We start from the raw sequence: 18,508 nt of genomic DNA, 5'->3' as shown, positions 1-18,508 counted from the left end.
CCACAGTATCTTAAATACAACGGTATTGTCTAAATTACATTATTATTTTCATAAATTAATTTAATGACCTGTACATGGCAAGGAAAAAGGTTTCTGCAAGTAAAAGGTTATGCTTCTAATTCGCTACTTCAAAGGAAGATTCTAGAAAATATTCATATCATCCTCATTTGTAATGTCCTCACCTGTAGCTTGTTGGCTTTGAGATCATTCACCAAAACAATGAATTTCTTTATAAAAAAATTTAGCTTATTTTTTAAATTTCACTCTAGCTATTGTTTGTGATTTTTCTTAGTATTATTAAATTTATTTTATCAAAATCTTTTTTATTATAATAAAAATATTATCATCAAAGTTTTGATGTGTTTTCAAAAATCATGCTTTCTTTTTTGTCTCTCCTCCTAGTTATTGTGACACCTCATTTGTTATTGAAACCAATGTTAAGTGCTTGTTTGGTATTGAAACTACGGCCGAGGTTTATAATCAACCACAAATATTAACATTTAGTTAAGTTAAAAACTGAGTTTTGTTCTGGTGAGATCCATTTAAATTACGGATAAGATCGCGGTTCAACAAAGACAAAATTTATAAGTGGAGAGTGAATTATTCTCTACTGTTCATGTGAATAGTAGAGAGCATCTCCACTGTTCATGACCCGGACGGGTTCCGGCCTCAACCTAAAAGCATTGGACTGAGTCCGACCCGATAAATAAAAAAAATCCAACAAAATTTCTCAGGCATTGTGTTTTATTTAAAAAACTAGTGTTTAATATTATTCAATGACACTACATAATTATATTAGAAGAAGATTCCATGATAACGTAACATTTACAGAATTTGATCGCAATCCCAATTTTATTCCTGATGATATTTTACCTGATATTGTTGCACGCTCAAGAAGCCATGGAAAAATATTACTAACCAAACACATTAAACTACTTTTTGTTCAACCTCAATTTCAACCACAATTTTAACCAAACATATATTTTCCCAAACCAACCCCAACTAAAAGTACTTTTTATAAAACAACTTTTTTCAAACCTCAACCACAATACCAAATATATATTTTTCCAAACCAACCTCAACTAAAAGTACTTTTTATAAAAAACAACTTTTTTCAAACTACAACCATAATATCAAACACACTCTAACAAGGAAAACACCCAAAATAATTAGTTGTCTGAAGGGTTATTTATTTTTGCATTTTAAAAGTATTTTTTAAAAAAATATAATTTTTTTTCTCTGTTTTATTTTTATTATTATTTTCAGATTATTTTGATATACTAATATAAAAATAATTTTAAAAAACAAAAAAATTATTATATTAATATATTTTTAAATAAAAAACACTTAATATATTTTTAAACAGTGCTGAGAGATTCGTTACGGTTGCAGAGTAGTTGTTGTAAACTTGTAATTATTATAACATGGATTAATTTATTTCATTGAATTGCCGTTAAGGAAAAAGGGCAAAAAGAAAAAGTTTCTCCAGCCTATTCCAGCCTGTTGAGCCCATTTATGTTCATTAATAGAGGCCCAGAGCTTCTGACTGTCACTGGATCATTGAAGCTCGACCAGAACATGAACACGTCAGCCTCCATTTATCAACACGAAAATATACAACGCTTCCAGATTCCAGATTTTTTTTTCCACTTAATATACCTATTTCATTAGTTTTTTTTCGACATTATCCACATTTGTTTTTTGCATTCGAATTATGCGACAGCTGGGGTGGTGGTCAAATATTTTGGGTTTTTATCAAAAAAAAGTACCTTTACATTATGCAATATATAAAAAATATTGTAATGTCATTGAACTCTTAAAATATAAAATAAGTACCTCTTCCAAGCATAGATTAAAAAAAAACTTATAATATTAATAAAGTTTTGTTTTATGCTTTTGAGGTTTGGCCCAACCCTTTTTTCCGGTTGGCCCAACCACATATCTCTCCGGTAGTTACCGCCAATGATAAGTACAATAAGGTATCATAACCCAAATTTAAGCACATGATTGGCATATAGATAAAGATATTCTTATGGTCGCTTTTTTCTATGCTAAGCCTCATATTTAAACATAATTTTATCATAATAAAAAAAATATTAATATAAAAATTAACCACCCTTTGAAATAATAAATCATATATACATATACATGTCATTCCAAAATAATATGAACTATTGTAATTATGGAGTTTAAGCCATACACAATATCATAAATCATGTTCACAAGATAGGTATCAAAACGAGAAAGCCCACACGAAGGAGTGTTGGATATACCAACTTAGGGTACAAACAATAACCCCCTCCTAATAAAATATATGTACATAGACTAACAATTTCGTCTTGGTATAGGTATTTTAACTTGTATGACTCTACAATCCATTTCATATTAATATCTTAAAATCACATAATTCAAATATAAAATAGATAATCAAACTAATCATATTTAATTAAAAAATAATGTGATCCATGTTTATGATTATACATATATTAGTATTATTCCACGATGATTAAAAAAAACTGAGATAAATATTAACATTCACTAATCACAAGGGAGCAATATATAAGGCTTTCAAAGTACCTAAACACAATTCAATGCAAAGTGGAATTAATTTTCAATTCAAAAACAAACCGTAAAACTTAATAATAAACCACCAACGAATCTCAATTATTTATTAAAACTCATCTTAATATTATATAAGGCTTTAAAAATTATTTTTGATAAAATGATATAAAAACATTAAAAAACTATTAATTTGAAGTAAAGAAATAAATAAAAAAATTATTTTTTTTTAAAATGAAAAAAAAAAAAGTGAAAGGGAAGGCCTGCTTACACTTATAATCTTATTTCAATAGATTTGGCAGAAAGCATAATACATAGAACCCATTCGAACCAATAGGACAGCTGCGACATAAAATCAAATTCAAAGCTAAGAGTTGCGTGTTATCGAGGTTTTAAACTTACGACATCCAGCATGATGCCTCAGACACGTGCATGTGAAAAATAACAGAGGAAGCAAGGAAGATGAACTTGCAGTTCATCTGCCATTTCATCCAGACCTGGATTGAATTACTTTGCTAGGATTTTTTCTTCCTCCGCTTAGATATCATATCATAGCCATGTAAAGTGCATCTCTTGGCAAGAAAAAAAAAACAACACATAATCAACTTCAAGAAATAGAAGTCAGGGAGACTTCTCTACGATACGAGCTTTGGATGAATCTTTTGATGCTCAAATCTGCATTAGTTCTTCAAATATCTTCATGGAAGAAGCTGGCAGGCCTACGAGAACGTTTATGTTTTTCCTCTCAATCCCATGAGAAAGGAAGAGAATTACTTCCTTCTCTGGTAGAGCCACAGGCCCTGATAAAATAGGCACCCCCCATCCGAAGTCTGTTGTGTGGAAAGATAGCCTAGACCAAGTTGTGATTAGAAGAGTTGCAGTCAGAGAGGGCCTGGCTCTTGTAACTTCAAAATAATCTATCGCTGATCTCATATAACTGTCATCAACCATTTTAACTGCCTCCTGAACTAGCCTTACAGCAAAGGACAACTGGTTTTCCATTATCTCTCCTGCTGTGCACAGAGAATTTGTTAACACGATCGCATTGCCAAAGTATCCTTCAGGAATTGGTGGCTCAAATCTAGACCGTCCATCTGCAGCAAACAGGAGCTTTATCTGTTGATCAGGCACCATCCTCAATGCCTGGCATCGAGCTCTCCACACAAAGGCTGAGAGAACTTGAAATGTTGTGCACTTGGCTATAACTCCGTCTTCCATAGCTTTTTCCTTGAGTTGATCAAGTTTCTCGGGGTCAAAACAGAAAGATCTATAGAGCATTTCCTCTTCATAAAGCTTGCTGGTATTTGACACATCTTCAATGTCATCAAATTCATGGTGTGGAAACTCTATCTTAGGCGGGATTCGAGCTTTGAGTATGCTTCTATCTAGAAATGGAGGTACATCAAGAGCCAAACCCCTAGCAGTAGCTCCCCATGAATTCACAAACTCCATAGCACCAATTCCATCGAACATACAATGGTTCGTGCATAGCCCAAGAACAAATCCTCCACATTTGAATTTAGTCACCTGGAAAACAATAGCAAATTTTTGTGCGAAAATGAGATTTTTTGTTCTTTTAGGCTTACTTTCGAAAAGGATTTTACATCCCTACAGTAGTACAACTATATAGAACCTGCAAGGTTATAACTAACATAAATATTCAAAGATTCTTCAAACCTGAGCCGTTACAGGAGGCATCTGAAGTATGTTTTGTGCACCAGGAATTTCATAAACCAACTTCCCAAGAGTCACAGGATCAGGTTTTGTTATGTCTCCAAGCTCGGCTATTTCACAATCCGTTTCAGCCTCAACAAAAACAGCACCTTCCCCGGTGCAATCCACTATCAGCTTTCCTTTTGAGCTAATTGTTAGCCGCCCAGCTATTGGATAGTAGTGCACAAGAATTTTTGACAAGGCATTCTTAATGACTTCCACAGCATCCTCATTTCCTTTCACGTCAGACTTAAAGCAGTAAATTGTACGAACTATGACTGCGATATTTTGATCAAGGTTTGAGAGAAAGTACAGGCCCTTCTTTGTCTCCTCTGCTGGAGGAACCAGAGTCGGTTCTCCTTGCTTAACAGTAAGTTTTAAAGCATCGTTACTACCATCTGCCATCAGGTAAGACTCCTTAAAAAACAAAACCTGGCTCAAAAAAACAAAGAAAGATGCTTCAAAAAAACAAACAATGAAAAAAACCTATGATCTGTTCAAGAAACGCACATATGCTCCTTGAACATCACAGATTAAAGACCATACAATTCATGAATAGTAAGAAGAAAATACATACCTGCAATGCTAGAGTATGGAACGGGGAACAACTGGATATCTACTTGTATAATAATGTTGAAGATATATAGGATGAAATGGACCTGGTGAACATTGAATACAGTTGTTTTGGTTGATAAAACACTACATCTTGATAGGGACAGGAGATGGGGATTCTTCGTATCGCAAAAATTGCACGTAAGGTTGTGTAAATGGAGGAACCCTACAATAAGAAATTGAAAACTGCAACCCTTTTGAGTCTTCTTTTGGACATCGTCACAATTTCCTTGTTGCAGATTATGGAGAGGTCACCTATGGGGTTGTGGTAGGCTACTGGCCAAAGAACCAAAACATCACCAGCTACCAAAATTGGCGTGAGAAAGAAGAGTCATCCTGGGGTTGGTTGGTGGGGTTGGCGTCCAAGATTTGCTTACTTCGATTTTATTTATCAGATTTCTTATAAACAAAATTGTTCCTTTGTCTACAGCTTTTACATATAAAACTAGTTACATGAACCGCGCGATGCTGCGGGTTAATTTTTTTTATATATAAAAATATCAAAAAATATTAAAATTTAAAAGTATTAGGTTTTTCTGTAAAGCTGTATCCAAGAGTCTTGGGTTTGACTGTAACGTCTGACCTAAGAGTAATATTTATAATATTAATAATAACATTAAACTTACATGACCCAAGTTTAAGTGGGTGTGGCTGCAATACTAGACCTAATAGCCTTGGATGTGGGTCTGGCTGCAAGGTCGTGTCATAAAAATATGATAATTAAATAGATTAATTAAAAAGAAAAAAACAAAGAAAAAAAACCAACAGAAAGAAAAAAAATTAATGAAGAAAAAAAATTAATCCTTCAAAGTAGGTTAACCCATCAAACCTTTGATTCGTGTCGTAAAAGTTTGATAACTAAATAGAAAAAAAAAATTACGGGTTACCCAGAATTAATTGGGCTAACTCGTCAAATCAAGTTAATCCATCAAACCCGGAATCCGTATCATGAAAGTTTGATAATTAAATAGAAAAAAAATTGAACTTTAACAAACTAAATTAAACAAAAAATAATAATTAAAAACAAAAAAAAACCAAAACAAACAAAAGGCATCAGCCTTTTCACTGTGGACGGCATTGTGCAGTCCACAGTCAAAGGCATAAAAACAGCAAAAAAGCAAAAAGAAAAAAAGTTTTTCTCTAATTAGCCAAACCTAAGATAACTAAATAGAAAAAAGGCATCAACCAATAACTAAATAGAAAAAAAATTTATATTAATGAACTAAATTAAATAAAAAATTATTAATTCAAAAGAAAAAATAACAGAAAAAAAACTTATAAGAAGAAAAAAACTAATGAAGAAAAAGAAAAAAAATCTAAATTAACTGGGTTAATCTGTCAAACCTAAGATCCGTGTCATGAAAGTTTGATAACTAAATAGAAAAATATTTAATATCAACAAACTAAATAAATAAATTAATTAAAAATAAAAAAAACATTAGTCTTTTCACCGTGGACTGCACTGTGCAGTCCACAGTGAAAGGCATAAAAAGAAAAAAAAAACAAAAAAAAAACTAAAGGCATTAACCTTTTTACTGTGGACTGCATACAATATTAAAAGATGAAATCGGAAGAAAAAACTAATGAGAAAAAAAAATCGAAATCAACTGGGTTAAGCCGTCAAAGCAGGTTAACCCATCAAACCTTGAATTCGTGTCGTGAAAGTTTGATAACTAAATAGAAAAAAAAAATTGACGGGTTACTCAGAATTAATTGGGCTAACCTGTCAAACCCGGAATCCGTATCATGAAAATTTGATAACTAAATAGAAAAAAATTAAACATTTACAAACTAAATTAAAAAAAAATTCATTAAAATAAAAAAAAATAAAAAAAAGCTTTTTAGTATATGTTATAATATAATAATAATAATAATAATAATGAGAAAAGTCTAAAAGGCGTGGGAAAGCTACGTATTTTTCCCACGCCTTTTAGAGTATTGTTAATTATTAATTATGTGCTGAATACCTGCAACCCACTTTGATTTGATTTTTTGATGGTAAAGAGATACAAGTTATGGACCCATGAGCCGGCTGATTATTCAATACACAAATAAGATGCTCCATAATGCAGTACAATAGTCAATGCAAATTGATTGTTTAATGGGTCGATGGTGTCCCGAATTGGTTGTACGTCCTTTGCTCTGGAGCCCAGTCTCTTTTATGATCCTCGACATTGCGAGAAATTTGCAGCCTCTGGATATATTATCCAGTTAAACTAGCATTGGCTAGCTTGGCATCAGCCTAAGCAAGAAAGCTTAAAAAACCTTTGATTGGTAGCTTGTCGGTTGAAACATTTCAATCAAACTTTTTTAGCTGAGGGGCCAAAATCCATTTGCAAATCCTGTCTCGTGCCAAACTTAGAAGATCCCACAGGGCAATAGCTTATTCATAAAACTCAGAGTTGTAGCACAGTGTGAAATGATCGCCACTTGCATGGGTTTGAACACCCCCCCCCCCCATTGTCGAGTTCAAGTAACGAAAAAGACTTGAATTTCAAAGATAAAGATGGATACCAACTCAGAGCCCAGTATTAACCCACAGATATGCAAGTTCAAGTTGGGAAAAAAACGGATAGAGATGGATACCAGATCAGAGCCCAGTATTAACGTATTAATACCAACTCCATAAGGAAAAAGACCGTCTACAAATCAAAGTATGGACACCAATTCGGAGCCAGCATTCAAAGCCCGAGGCAACTCCATTGATAAAGATAAAGACCTTAGCTTAATTGGTTTTAGGTATCTTAACCTGTCAATCGAATGGAAATACCAGGGAGAACCTTCAGCAAAACCATCACCTGCATCAGGTAATTAGAGCCCTTTGCTAATTTTTATTTGCATCAGCCCAGACTGGACAGGAATTCCTCTCAAAGCTTACAGCCGAATAAATCCATTCTCAAAAGCTCATGCAGGCTTCAATTTCACACTTCAAAACACAAATTTCATCTACCAATCAACCCTAGTAAATCAACCAATGCTAGTACGCAGAACAAACACTTCATCCATCAACCTATTGACAAACAACTTTTACCAAGGAAGCTTTATTAGCAAAGCAACTATGGCATGTACAACATTCTGGTAGGCTGGAAACATTGATTGAAGGTTCTTGGTGCTATGGGCATTGTAATACCAAAAACACCCCCAAAAAGCATCCGGTTGGCAACTTTTCAGCCCAAAAACACTTTGGAAAAGCACCTTCCACTGCAATACCAACACTAAAAAATGTGTGACAATTGCTGGTAAACCGAGCAAGTACCTTACTCTCAGAGAAACATTATCTTTAAGTTTCAAATCATGAAGGCCATTAAATTGCATAGCAAAAAGTTCCAGATAAATTTAAGTTAAACAGAAACTATCACCTGTGACAGTTAATTTGCAAAGCATTCAACTTACATTGTTCATAAATTATAAGCACCCGTAAGGACCACATGAGAATGCGGTTCAAATCTCTACTCCTTTGCAGGGAAAAGTCAACAAATACACCTAAAAGCCAAGTCTAAATGGAAAGGGACGTTGGGGGTGGAGGTAGGGATGGAGAAATAAAACTACCAAGAATTTAAGTTCAGCTCAGCACTACTTGTAAGAGCAAAATGTACTAAAGCATATGATACAAAACAAACCCGGTTGGGTGCCTTCATCTGGAAATGGTAACAAGATCCAAATTGCAACAGTGGTGCATCGTCAGTATCTGTTGTTGAAGCCCCTCCAGTGGGGGGTGATATCTGGAGAATACACCACATACCTCATGTTCTACAAGAGTCAAGTAAAGCATTTGTAATAAAATGAACTAATCATCATCCTCGTCAGCATCTTTATCTGCATCATCACCACCCTCAGCATTATCCTCCGCGTCCTCCCCTTCACCTTCTTCTTCATCATCAGACATGCTATTTATCACATCTGTAATAATATCCTTCACTTCCGCTTTTCTATGCATTAGATCTATGCCAAAGTGGGTACCTAATATAACCAAAATTATATGTATGATGTGCAAAGTTGAAACGGAAATATGCCAACATCTAAGTAATAGAAGAAAGATAAACCATACATACCAAGCTGTCTGAGAATATCTGATAGAGTTGCCTGCACATCACCAGAAACAGATTCTTAAGGATGGTATAACTAGCAAGACAAACTGTCCTAACTATGCAAATTACAACGCTAAATCACAGGCAAGACTTACAGTATTGAAATCCACTTCCTTCAGAATATTTACTACAACTGCATGCATCTCTTGTCTGGTGGGTTCTGCCTTGGCCCTTTTGTTAGACTTGACTTTACCTAATTTTCAGACATAAAAATCATAAGGCAGGTGAACAAATTCTCTAACAACAAAATTTAAACAAATGGAGATCCTGTCACCCTGTTTATTGTTTAACAAATATCTCCCAAGCACAACAGGTTAAATCCAGGAAGATGTCATAGACAACATCTATTATATGGGCATCAAAATCTTTTCTTCATGCCATAGATACAAGCACTCTATGAATGTTATTGTTTCTCCAAAATAACATCTTTTACTTTATCCTATTTCTCTCCCCGCAACTTGTGACAATGACACCATCTCACTCTTCATTTTATTTCTCCAAAATAACATCTTTTACTTCATTGACAATGACACCATCTCACTCTTCATTTTAATTCTCCAAAATAACATCTTTTACTTCATCCATCCTATTTTTAACTGCAATTGAAGAGCTGATGCATATCAATTTTAAAAAGAATTTATGCTTGTATAGTTTTGTCCTTTCTCCAAAACCCTGCAACATTCAAAAGATGTCCTTTTATGATTCACCACTAAGCTTGTGCACTCATTCTTTTTTGAAAGATAAAACTGGACCTAGTTTTTTCCTTGGCTTTTTTTATCATACATAATCTTCAAAAAGGATATTGATACAGACACTTTTAAGGAGGTTTTTGGAAGCAGGTGAAAGGGAGTGAAAAATCACCCATGCAAACTACCTCCTCGAATAATTGTTCAGTAAGACAAATTGTTAAGTTAATAAATCAGAAGGGTAACGTTTCAAACGCTACTCGCCAACCACAAGGGATGGCAAACACTCTTTGTAATTTGTTCTCAAAACTAACACTCCCTGTCCAGCCAAGACAATTATCTATGGATCTCTCAAATACAATTCCAACCACATTTCTTGGATATTCTTTAACAACACAAACCTTATAATCACATTATAATTATTGCTCCATCCTAGCCCTGTCTCCTATAACAAACCACTGTCACTTAGCATGTTTCAATGTCCTTCAACAGTGATAAACTTCCACTGAGCTCAAGCTTCCTATTTGACATGATTGTGGTCGCAGCAAAAAAATTATAAGGGGGAATAATCCAAGTTCTGTCCACTTTGAAGAGTGCAAAAGAAACTGGAAGAAAGAGAAGTGGTGTTTAAGGAACAACAACAGTAACTACAAAATCAATAAATTATTGAAGCAAGTGGATATGTGAATCCTACTAAATGCAATCAATATTTACAACTTCAACAAATTCCCCCCCCCTAAAATTTACACATTAACACTTGCATAATATTTTACCCCTACTTTTTCACCTCACAAAAGACTCACCATAAAACACATAATCACCAAAATATAGGTACATAAAAGAGTGTTGCATAGACAAAATGCAAAACAAATCAATTACTTGCTCAAAACAGTCACAATTTCAAACTGAAAGCTTTAAACATCAGGAATAGAAGGAAAATCATTCACCTTGATCTTTTGCAGTATCCTTTGATGGGGACTTAGTCGACTGCTTCTTGCCAGTGACCTTGTCCTTGGACGAAGCGCTTCGGTCCTTAGGGTTTTCCTTTTCAACCTTAAGTTTCTTAGATGCAGATACCTTTGATTTAGAAACAGAACTGGAACTTCCATCAGTATCTTTAGCGCCCCTTTTTGATGATGAGCCAGAAGTATTTTTGGTAGATTTTACTGGACTTTTGACAGGCTTTGCAGGGGTGCTCTTTTTGCTAGGCGTAACTTTCTCTGCACCTTTAACCGCTGAACTCTGCTTTGCAGATTTTTTTGATATCTTCTTAGGTGGCGTCTGCTCCTTTGGCTCATCTTCCTCTTCCTCTGATTTGCTCTCCTCATGATCACTCTCTTCTTTCTTTTCTGCCTCATTTTCATCATCCTCTTCTGAATCATCTTTAGCAACTGGTGATTCAACTTTATCTTCATCATCATCTTCCTCATCTTTGGATGAACGCTTTCGCTTTTGTCCACTTTGGGGTGTTTGTTTTTGTTTCTGTTGAACAATGAAGTACAGAATTCATAACCAGCTCAGCATAAAAGCAGGAAAAACAAAACAAGCAGTGGCAAAGGATATGCATCATGTTATATTGAAGACAAAAATTTTAAAACAAGTGATGGGTAAGAGCACTATCTTTCCCTATTTACACCATCTGCAAAGAACTGTGTCATAAGACAGGCTTTTGCAGAACATGTGCAGGCTAGAAAATTGATCCTGAAGGCTTAGGCAAGGTCCAATTAGCTGATCAAAACATTTGAGAAATAGCAAAAATGTATGGAAGATGAAAAACAAGAAAATAATATATCAAATATATGATCAATGGTTCACGTTGTCAATTATAAGGATATCCTGTGTATGTCTGTTTGGAATTTATGGATGATTAAACTCAACACAGAATAATGAAGCAGATGAAAAACAAAGTAAATAGGTCATATAAGCATTCCTGATGTATACATGTGTCTGTGCTAGCACCGGGCTAGTATGTGCCCTGCATGGGATTGGGTGAGGGTGTGCGTGTTTGTCTATGAGAGAGAGAGACTTGAGGTAAGATGAACATTTAAATTGTCTTACTTTTTATATGGAAATCAGGAACGTCACATTATGCAGCTTCACATAATGTCATCCATAATCACAACAGTTGGGATCAGTTAAAGGCATTTTGCTTCTCTAGAATAGAAGAACATAATAACTTGCACACACCTAAAAGCAATGTCAGTTTAAAATGTACCAATTCCATACTACTAGAAAATGCAGAGACTGTTCTCATTTCTGCTTTTAATATTCATGATTTCACATCTAAAAATATCAGCGCTGCAAAAAATTATTAATGATTAAGCAAACATAGCAGTTGTAAGAGGTGCATTATGACACAGCCAACATGACATTCAAATATCATCAGAAGCAGCATAAAGGAGTCTTGAAAAAAAAACAGAGCACTGTCTATTGGTGTGCACCAAGAAAACACATCCATCCAAAGATTTTATTAAAGAAAAGCTCTATAAAATGTTTTATACAGAAATGATGCTGCGAACAACAAACCTTTGCTGGTGTAGTTGATGCTTCTACAGGACTTGCATTTTTTCCGGTTGAGACCTTACGCTTCTTACCTTTCTGAAACCAAAATAAGCAGCAAGTATCAGCAACTCTCAAATTGACAGTGAAAGGCTACCTAACAATCTGCAATGGGTAAATATTTAAAGAATAGATAACCTGTTCCTTGTCAGCAAGCAGAACATCAGTGGTGGCATGAGGGGATTCCAAGAATTCCAATATTTTTACAGTGAGTTCCTCCTGGAAACAAGGCCCAACCAAGTGACTAATCAAATGGGTTTTAGATGGATTTGAATAACAAGAAAATAAAACATTTAACATAGTTGATACAAACCTTTTTCACAGCAGACCTATTTATAGGGACATTGAGCACATCACAAAAATCCATCAACTTCTCTTTGACGCACTTGTCAAGCTTTTCCCTTACTTTTGCTTTCTGCTTATCCTGATAAGATGTGAGGAAACCAATCAAAACAGTTTCAAAGCACTCACAATCGCTAAACATATTGTGCCTTTCATGAATGAATCATGGATACAATCTTATTTTTACCTGAGCACAGGCTTGTGCAACAACATATGCAATACAAGAATGTGTGGACAAACATGCAGCAACAAATATAAGGCAAGAACTTCAGTACCTCATTCTCAACCCACACATAGCCTGAAAACTGGCCTATGTTTTTCTTTAGATTGTATGCCTAAAAAAATCACATTAACATAATTTAGAATGGTCATAAACATTAATGAATCAATCAGCAATGATAAACTAATTAACCAAGACAGCAATGATAAACTAATTAACAAAACAAAATGAATTAAAACAACCATTTCCAAAGACTATATCAGACAAGCACCTTTCCTTTCTTTCCAAACAGAATCATATGAAGCATCTGTAGATTGTCATCAGGTTTTCTCTTGGACAACTTGAAAGCCACTGAAAAGTTCACAATATCAGACAAAAAAACAGACCAGTCTGTTGTAATGACAAAGTTGAAAAAAAGTAAAGATAAAGCATGTGCAAGCCAACAAGATAGGAAAATCTGTTCCCACTTATGTACAGGAAATCTCCTATATTATGGAAATTCAGTATTCCTGAATAATAAAATCCAGATCCAAAGAATTTATCTCCCTTCCTACAGGATAATTGTGCATCCTTTGACACTAATAACAAAAATGATAGTATGATAAAAATGCCAGAAACAATACAAAGAGAATGCCAGGAAACAAGAAGGGAAGTCAATCAAAATATTAGATCAAGTCTCAAATACATGGACAATGTTCAGAGAGTTCAAACAAACTATCAAGCATTTCTTGTCTGTGAAACCTTTAAAACTACATGCATTCACATTCCTAGCAGACTTTTAACACCAATGAAAATGGAAAACATCCTCTACTTTCAGGATAATGTTCCCAGAACAGTTAGAACCAGTAAGCAAGCACTTTGAGCAGTAAAACCCATTGAGGGTAAAACCACACATGTTTATGCAAGTTCAAAGCTTTTGTTTATGTTTCAAAGTTCTATACAAAGAATGTTCTAATGTTATAGATAACTAGTGCCACAATTTTGTTCAACCATAAATTTAATGGAACAGAAAAGAGGAAAAGAGTGATTCATGAAAACAATGACAGTTAGCTCAGAAGCCGGACTTAATTGGATGTGTTTTCCTCCAAGGTGAACAAGTGTGCAGAACAAAGAGCTGAAAAAGAGAATCTTCTCCTTTGATGAATGGATTTGCTCTCATTTAAAACAATTGGCAGGCAAGCCTGCAAATGCGACGCAATGTAACAACTTTTAAAACTCACAACAAAGCTAGAACCCAATTCCTACTGCACAATCACCTTCCTCTAATACTGCATACCTACCAAAACTTTTCTTCTCTCTCCCTCTCTCTCTCTTTCATAAGTAGCTACACATTGTACAACAGGCTCCATGCTAGCACTTCAGAAGCAAGTAACCAGTAATACATTTCCCTGCTAAACAGTTAACTTTTCTCAGCAATGTAAGTTAGTTATGAAACATTGATGAATTCCCACAGTATTCACGAGAAACCCACAATATCAAAACATATAGATGGTACTTTCACCAACTTACCAGTACCAAAATTAAGATTAAACCTATTTGATTGCATACCCATGCTACATAAAATTAAAAAATAATCTCATTTCACACAAAATCACAACATATAGATATGCATCAACCATAAATGTATCAAAACTTGTCGTCGTTGCTTAGTTGCAATTACCATTAACGTTTTCTACTCCATTCTTTCGTGATAACTTCAGAGCATTTAAAAAGCATAGTTACTAAATAGCAAACAAAACAGTACACACCAAATAAACACAAACACCAACAACAGCATGGGATCCACAAACAAATCACACATACCATTAGGAATATCCTTCAGTGGTGTTCCTCGTCCCTGCAACCAAAAAAAAAGTTATCTCAAAACTCCAAATCCAAAAACCATTTTCTTTTCCAAGGAAACAAGATCCTTTTTTTGTGTAAGATTTGAGTATTACCTTTTCAATAGACAAAGGCTTGGTCGCTGACCGTCCAGGCTCAGGAGCAGAGTACCTTTCCACCATCTTCCTCTCTCTGGCAGGCCTCTCACTACCTGGAGTCACCGGCTCCTTCTCCTTCTTCTCAGTCAAATCTTTACTCGATTTCTTGCTTCCTCGCTTAGTTTTCTTTCTCTCTACCTCTTCCTCTTCTTTCGCTTCTTCTTCTTTCTCCTCATTTCCAAAAGACTCCTCCTTTTCAGCTCCCTCCTTCTCAATCTTCTCTACTTCTTTCACTTCCTCGTTGTCAGCCTCCTTCGCTTCATTCTCTGTACCCTCCTTCGGTCCTTCGCTTTCAGTTTGCTCCTTTTGTGCATCTGGTTTTGAATCCTCACCAGGAGGAGCTTCCTGCCCTGGTTTCTTCTCTTCTAGGGTTTCACTCGCCATGGAAACAAAACAGAACACTAAAACCCTAAAAAGTTAGGGTTTTGACAGAGATCACAAGAAGGTGAGATTTTCCGTACACAACAAAGAGAACGAGAGAGAGAGAGAGACGGAGAGACGGAGATATGGAACTTAGGGATTAGGAGATTTTGAGATGGCGGGCTGATTTGATTGAGAAAAAAAGGAGGAAGGCGGGGGTTCAAAAATTTTTGATGCCACAAAATGAGAGCGGGCTTTGGGGCTTTCGTTTTTTTCACTCTAAAAAAAGTGGAGGCAAAATTAGGGGATTTTGTTTTCTTATATATCCCATAAAAAAAAATTACAAAATATGAAATAAATTCTTTTCTTAAACAGCTTTGTAATGAATCCTATATTCTCTCTATCCGAAGATTATGTTTTGTATTACAGTGGAGGCCCTTTTTTTAATATTTTTTAATTAAAAATAATTTAAAATGATTTTTTAGAAAGTTTTTTTTATTTTTTATATTAAAAATTCAAAACTATTATAAAATATCAATTTAATAATTTTTAAATAAAAAAATGTGAAAAATACTAAACTATTACAATTACAATAAATAAAAGTTATTTTAATATTACTTTTTATTAGTATTGTTATTATTATTATTATTGATTTTAATGTACAGCAGTAGCCAGTAGACGACTGTGTACTGCTCTGAGCTAGCTAGCTAGCTGTCTTTTTATTGGGCACACACACACCACTCGCAATTTGTACTTGCTGGCTTTACGGGATAAAAAAGGTCATTAATCCATGTGGATTTGCATGGCATTTCTTATGTTGCTTATCAGCTGTTGCTCTGTCTTGTCGTTAAGGTGAGTCTGCATGGAGTATGTGACGGTTAAAAAATATTTTTTATTTAAAATATATTAAAATAATATTTTTTTATTTTTTAAAAATTATTTTTACATTCAAACATCAAAATAATATAAAAACAAAACAAAAAAATTTAAACAAAAAAATTTAAATATATAAAAAACATGGTTTCAACTATATTTGCAAACACTACCTTGCACCTTATTTATTTTTATGTTTCAATAGTGTTTTTAAAAAAATTAAAACTTTTTTATTTGCTTTAAATTAATATTTTTTTATATTTTCAGATCATTTTTATCATCAAAATTTGATGCATTGGTGTTAAAATAATTTAAAAAAAATAGTAATTTAATGCATTTTCAAGTGAAAAAAAATTTGAAAAGCAACCGTTACCATATTTTCAAACATCATTTAAATGTGTTTCGTTTGTTTTTGTTATTAAAAAATATTTTAAATTTTTTTTTTATTTTAATTTGTATGTATTAATATTAAAAAATATTATTTTAATATATTTTAAAAAACATATTAGTACACTTACTTATAATTATTCCTTGTATTTTTACTGGTGGTTGGAGGGGGTGGTGCTCTTGGTTTGCATTTTGATTTGATGATTGGAACTTGAAAATGGATTTATGTTTGGATTCCCACCAATAACGAATTTGTAGCTGTCTAGGCATGATTTGTCCTTGTGTGCTGATCATTTTGATATGGGTCACCTGTGATTTAGATTTTTTAAAAAAAATCATTAGACATCATAATTACAGGATAATGCAAGTCGTTGCTCGTAGACAGTTATTTAATATATATGTTAATTAATCGGTTATGGTGTTTATATATATATATAAAAAAAATATTGGTACGAGAACTTGAGTTGGATAGTTGTTTGTTTTTTATTTGATGATTGGAACTTGAAGAGGATTTGTTTTTGCCATGTTATTATGTTTTTTAAAAAAAATTAAATTTTTTTTATTTTAAATTTTTTTATTTTTATTTTCAAATTGTTTTGATGCATTAATATTAAAAATATAAAAATATTATTTTATTATTTAAAAAAACCGCTATCATGATATAAAATACTACCCAAAATAATATTTTATAGCATTCACATTCATGCTACTTGTTTTATAGTTAAATAACTAAAAAATCATTTTAACTAGCTCTTTAAAAATTATAATCATATACATAATTTTTTAAATAAAAAACTATTAATAATGATTTAGTACTGAGACGGTCGAACTCCACCTAGTGGTAACACCGGCGATCCACGGGGTTTGTCGAATATTTTCTTTTTCTTTTTCAACGTGAGACCAGTTAAGTCTGTCGAGTATGCACAGATAAATCCTTTGCTCTTCACACTACGAGCTCTCAAGCAACTACATTTGATAATTAAAGACAGTAGTTTCCCAACAACAAGCTAACAAAACAATATATTGTGTCTAAATAGAGATCGACCCGGGCATGCAGCATGCATTCTAGCTAGGCTGAGGTTTGACTATCCATCTTACAATATTTCCTTCATGGATTATCTCCTCCATGCGTACATGGGCAGCAGTAGCCATGAAAGAAGCCATCTAAACCCCCACAGACAGGCAATACATTCGAGTAGACATTCGTAGGGGAACTCTTTCGAGTATCAGCTAAACAGGCCAGAGAAATATGACACGTACGATGCTTGAATTTAAGTGCTGGGAATGTCGAGAACAGGGAAAGGGAAGGCCAGCTTGAACTGAGAAGGCTCAATTCATCTCACGAGCATGCAGGGAGATCAACGAATAATCATGGAAGAATAAGCGTTATTGAAAAGAAAATATGATGTGATATTATTCTGAAGTAGCAGCTAAGTTTTTTATATTATAATTAATATGAATGCTTGGATCAGTTTACATGTATTTTGATTTATTTAAATATTAAAATTAATGATGATATAAGTTTTTAATAAGCTTAAAAAAACTAATTATAACTAGATAAGAAAAGGTGAAAAGTATAAGCATTTTCTTAACACAATCGCAACGTAATATTTATAGCAACTCACTAAAGGGTTGGTTGGGTTATGTACGCGACGGTCCAACATGTTTGCGACCAGGATGTGTAATTATATTACATTATAGCGCCATTCTTTACTTTTTCTTTTTTTATTTTGGTCATGGATTTTTTTTTCTCATTCTTTTTATGGACAAATGAATCAACAATTCCTTGTAAATTGTTCTATGAAACAAAAATTAAAGACCATAGCGTGTAACACAAAGAACACGCATGTCCGCTCTGAATTTTATAAAAAAAAAGTTCATTTTGATATGTAATTTTCCTTTGATTACCTTTTAGTTCCTTTAGTTTTTACTAAATGAACTAAAAAGGTAAAAACCAAGCCCGTGCGTCTAATTTTTTTTTATTTATATTTAGATTTAAATGCACATTATAGTAGTTTATCAAGTCATGCAAGTAAATAATTAGATGAGCATATATTGAGCCTGTTGAACCTAGCCTAGATTCTATAAAGAATAGTTGTTAAACACTTTGTTTGTGCAATTGTGTCTTAT

At 33.6% G+C, this 18,508-nt stretch overlaps 2 protein-coding genes across 2 annotated transcripts; both read right to left on the bottom strand.

Annotated features, from left to right (window-relative positions):
• Positions 1-2,826: 2,826 nt before the first annotated feature.
• LOC7456620 (omega-hydroxypalmitate O-feruloyl transferase) lies at positions 2,827-5,159 on the bottom strand. Its single transcript, XM_002321689.4, has 3 exons — positions 4,850-5,159; positions 4,237-4,704; positions 2,827-4,086 (listed from the first exon to the last, which is right to left on the bottom strand). Exons 2-3 carry the CDS (start codon positions 4,675-4,677, stop codon positions 3,229-3,231), a joined length of 1,299 nt encoding a protein of 432 aa, XP_002321725.3. The 5' UTR covers positions 4,678-4,704; positions 4,850-5,159; the 3' UTR covers positions 2,827-3,228.
• Positions 5,160-8,225: 3,066 nt separating this feature from the next.
• Positions 8,226-15,410, bottom strand: LOC18105862 (DEK domain-containing chromatin-associated protein 1). The gene is made up of 11 exons (XM_006374503.3): positions 14,717-15,410; positions 14,583-14,616; positions 13,051-13,130; positions 12,835-12,894; positions 12,531-12,641; positions 12,356-12,436; positions 12,185-12,256; positions 10,606-11,140; positions 9,068-9,165; positions 8,937-8,967; positions 8,226-8,844 (listed from the first exon to the last, which is right to left on the bottom strand). The coding sequence occupies exons 1-11, from the start codon at positions 15,140-15,142 to the stop codon at positions 8,672-8,674; spliced, it is 1,701 nt and encodes a 566-aa protein (XP_006374565.1). The 5' UTR covers positions 15,143-15,410; the 3' UTR covers positions 8,226-8,671.
• Positions 15,411-18,508: the final 3,098 nt, after the last annotated feature.

Source organism: Populus trichocarpa, chromosome 15 (assembly GCF_000002775.5).
Source record: "Populus trichocarpa isolate Nisqually-1 chromosome 15, P.trichocarpa_v4.1, whole genome shotgun sequence".
NCBI lineage: Eukaryota > Viridiplantae > Streptophyta > Magnoliopsida > Malpighiales > Salicaceae > Populus > Populus trichocarpa.
The sequence above is the reverse complement of the archived record's forward strand: the minus strand, read 5'-3'. Positions and strand labels throughout refer to the sequence as shown.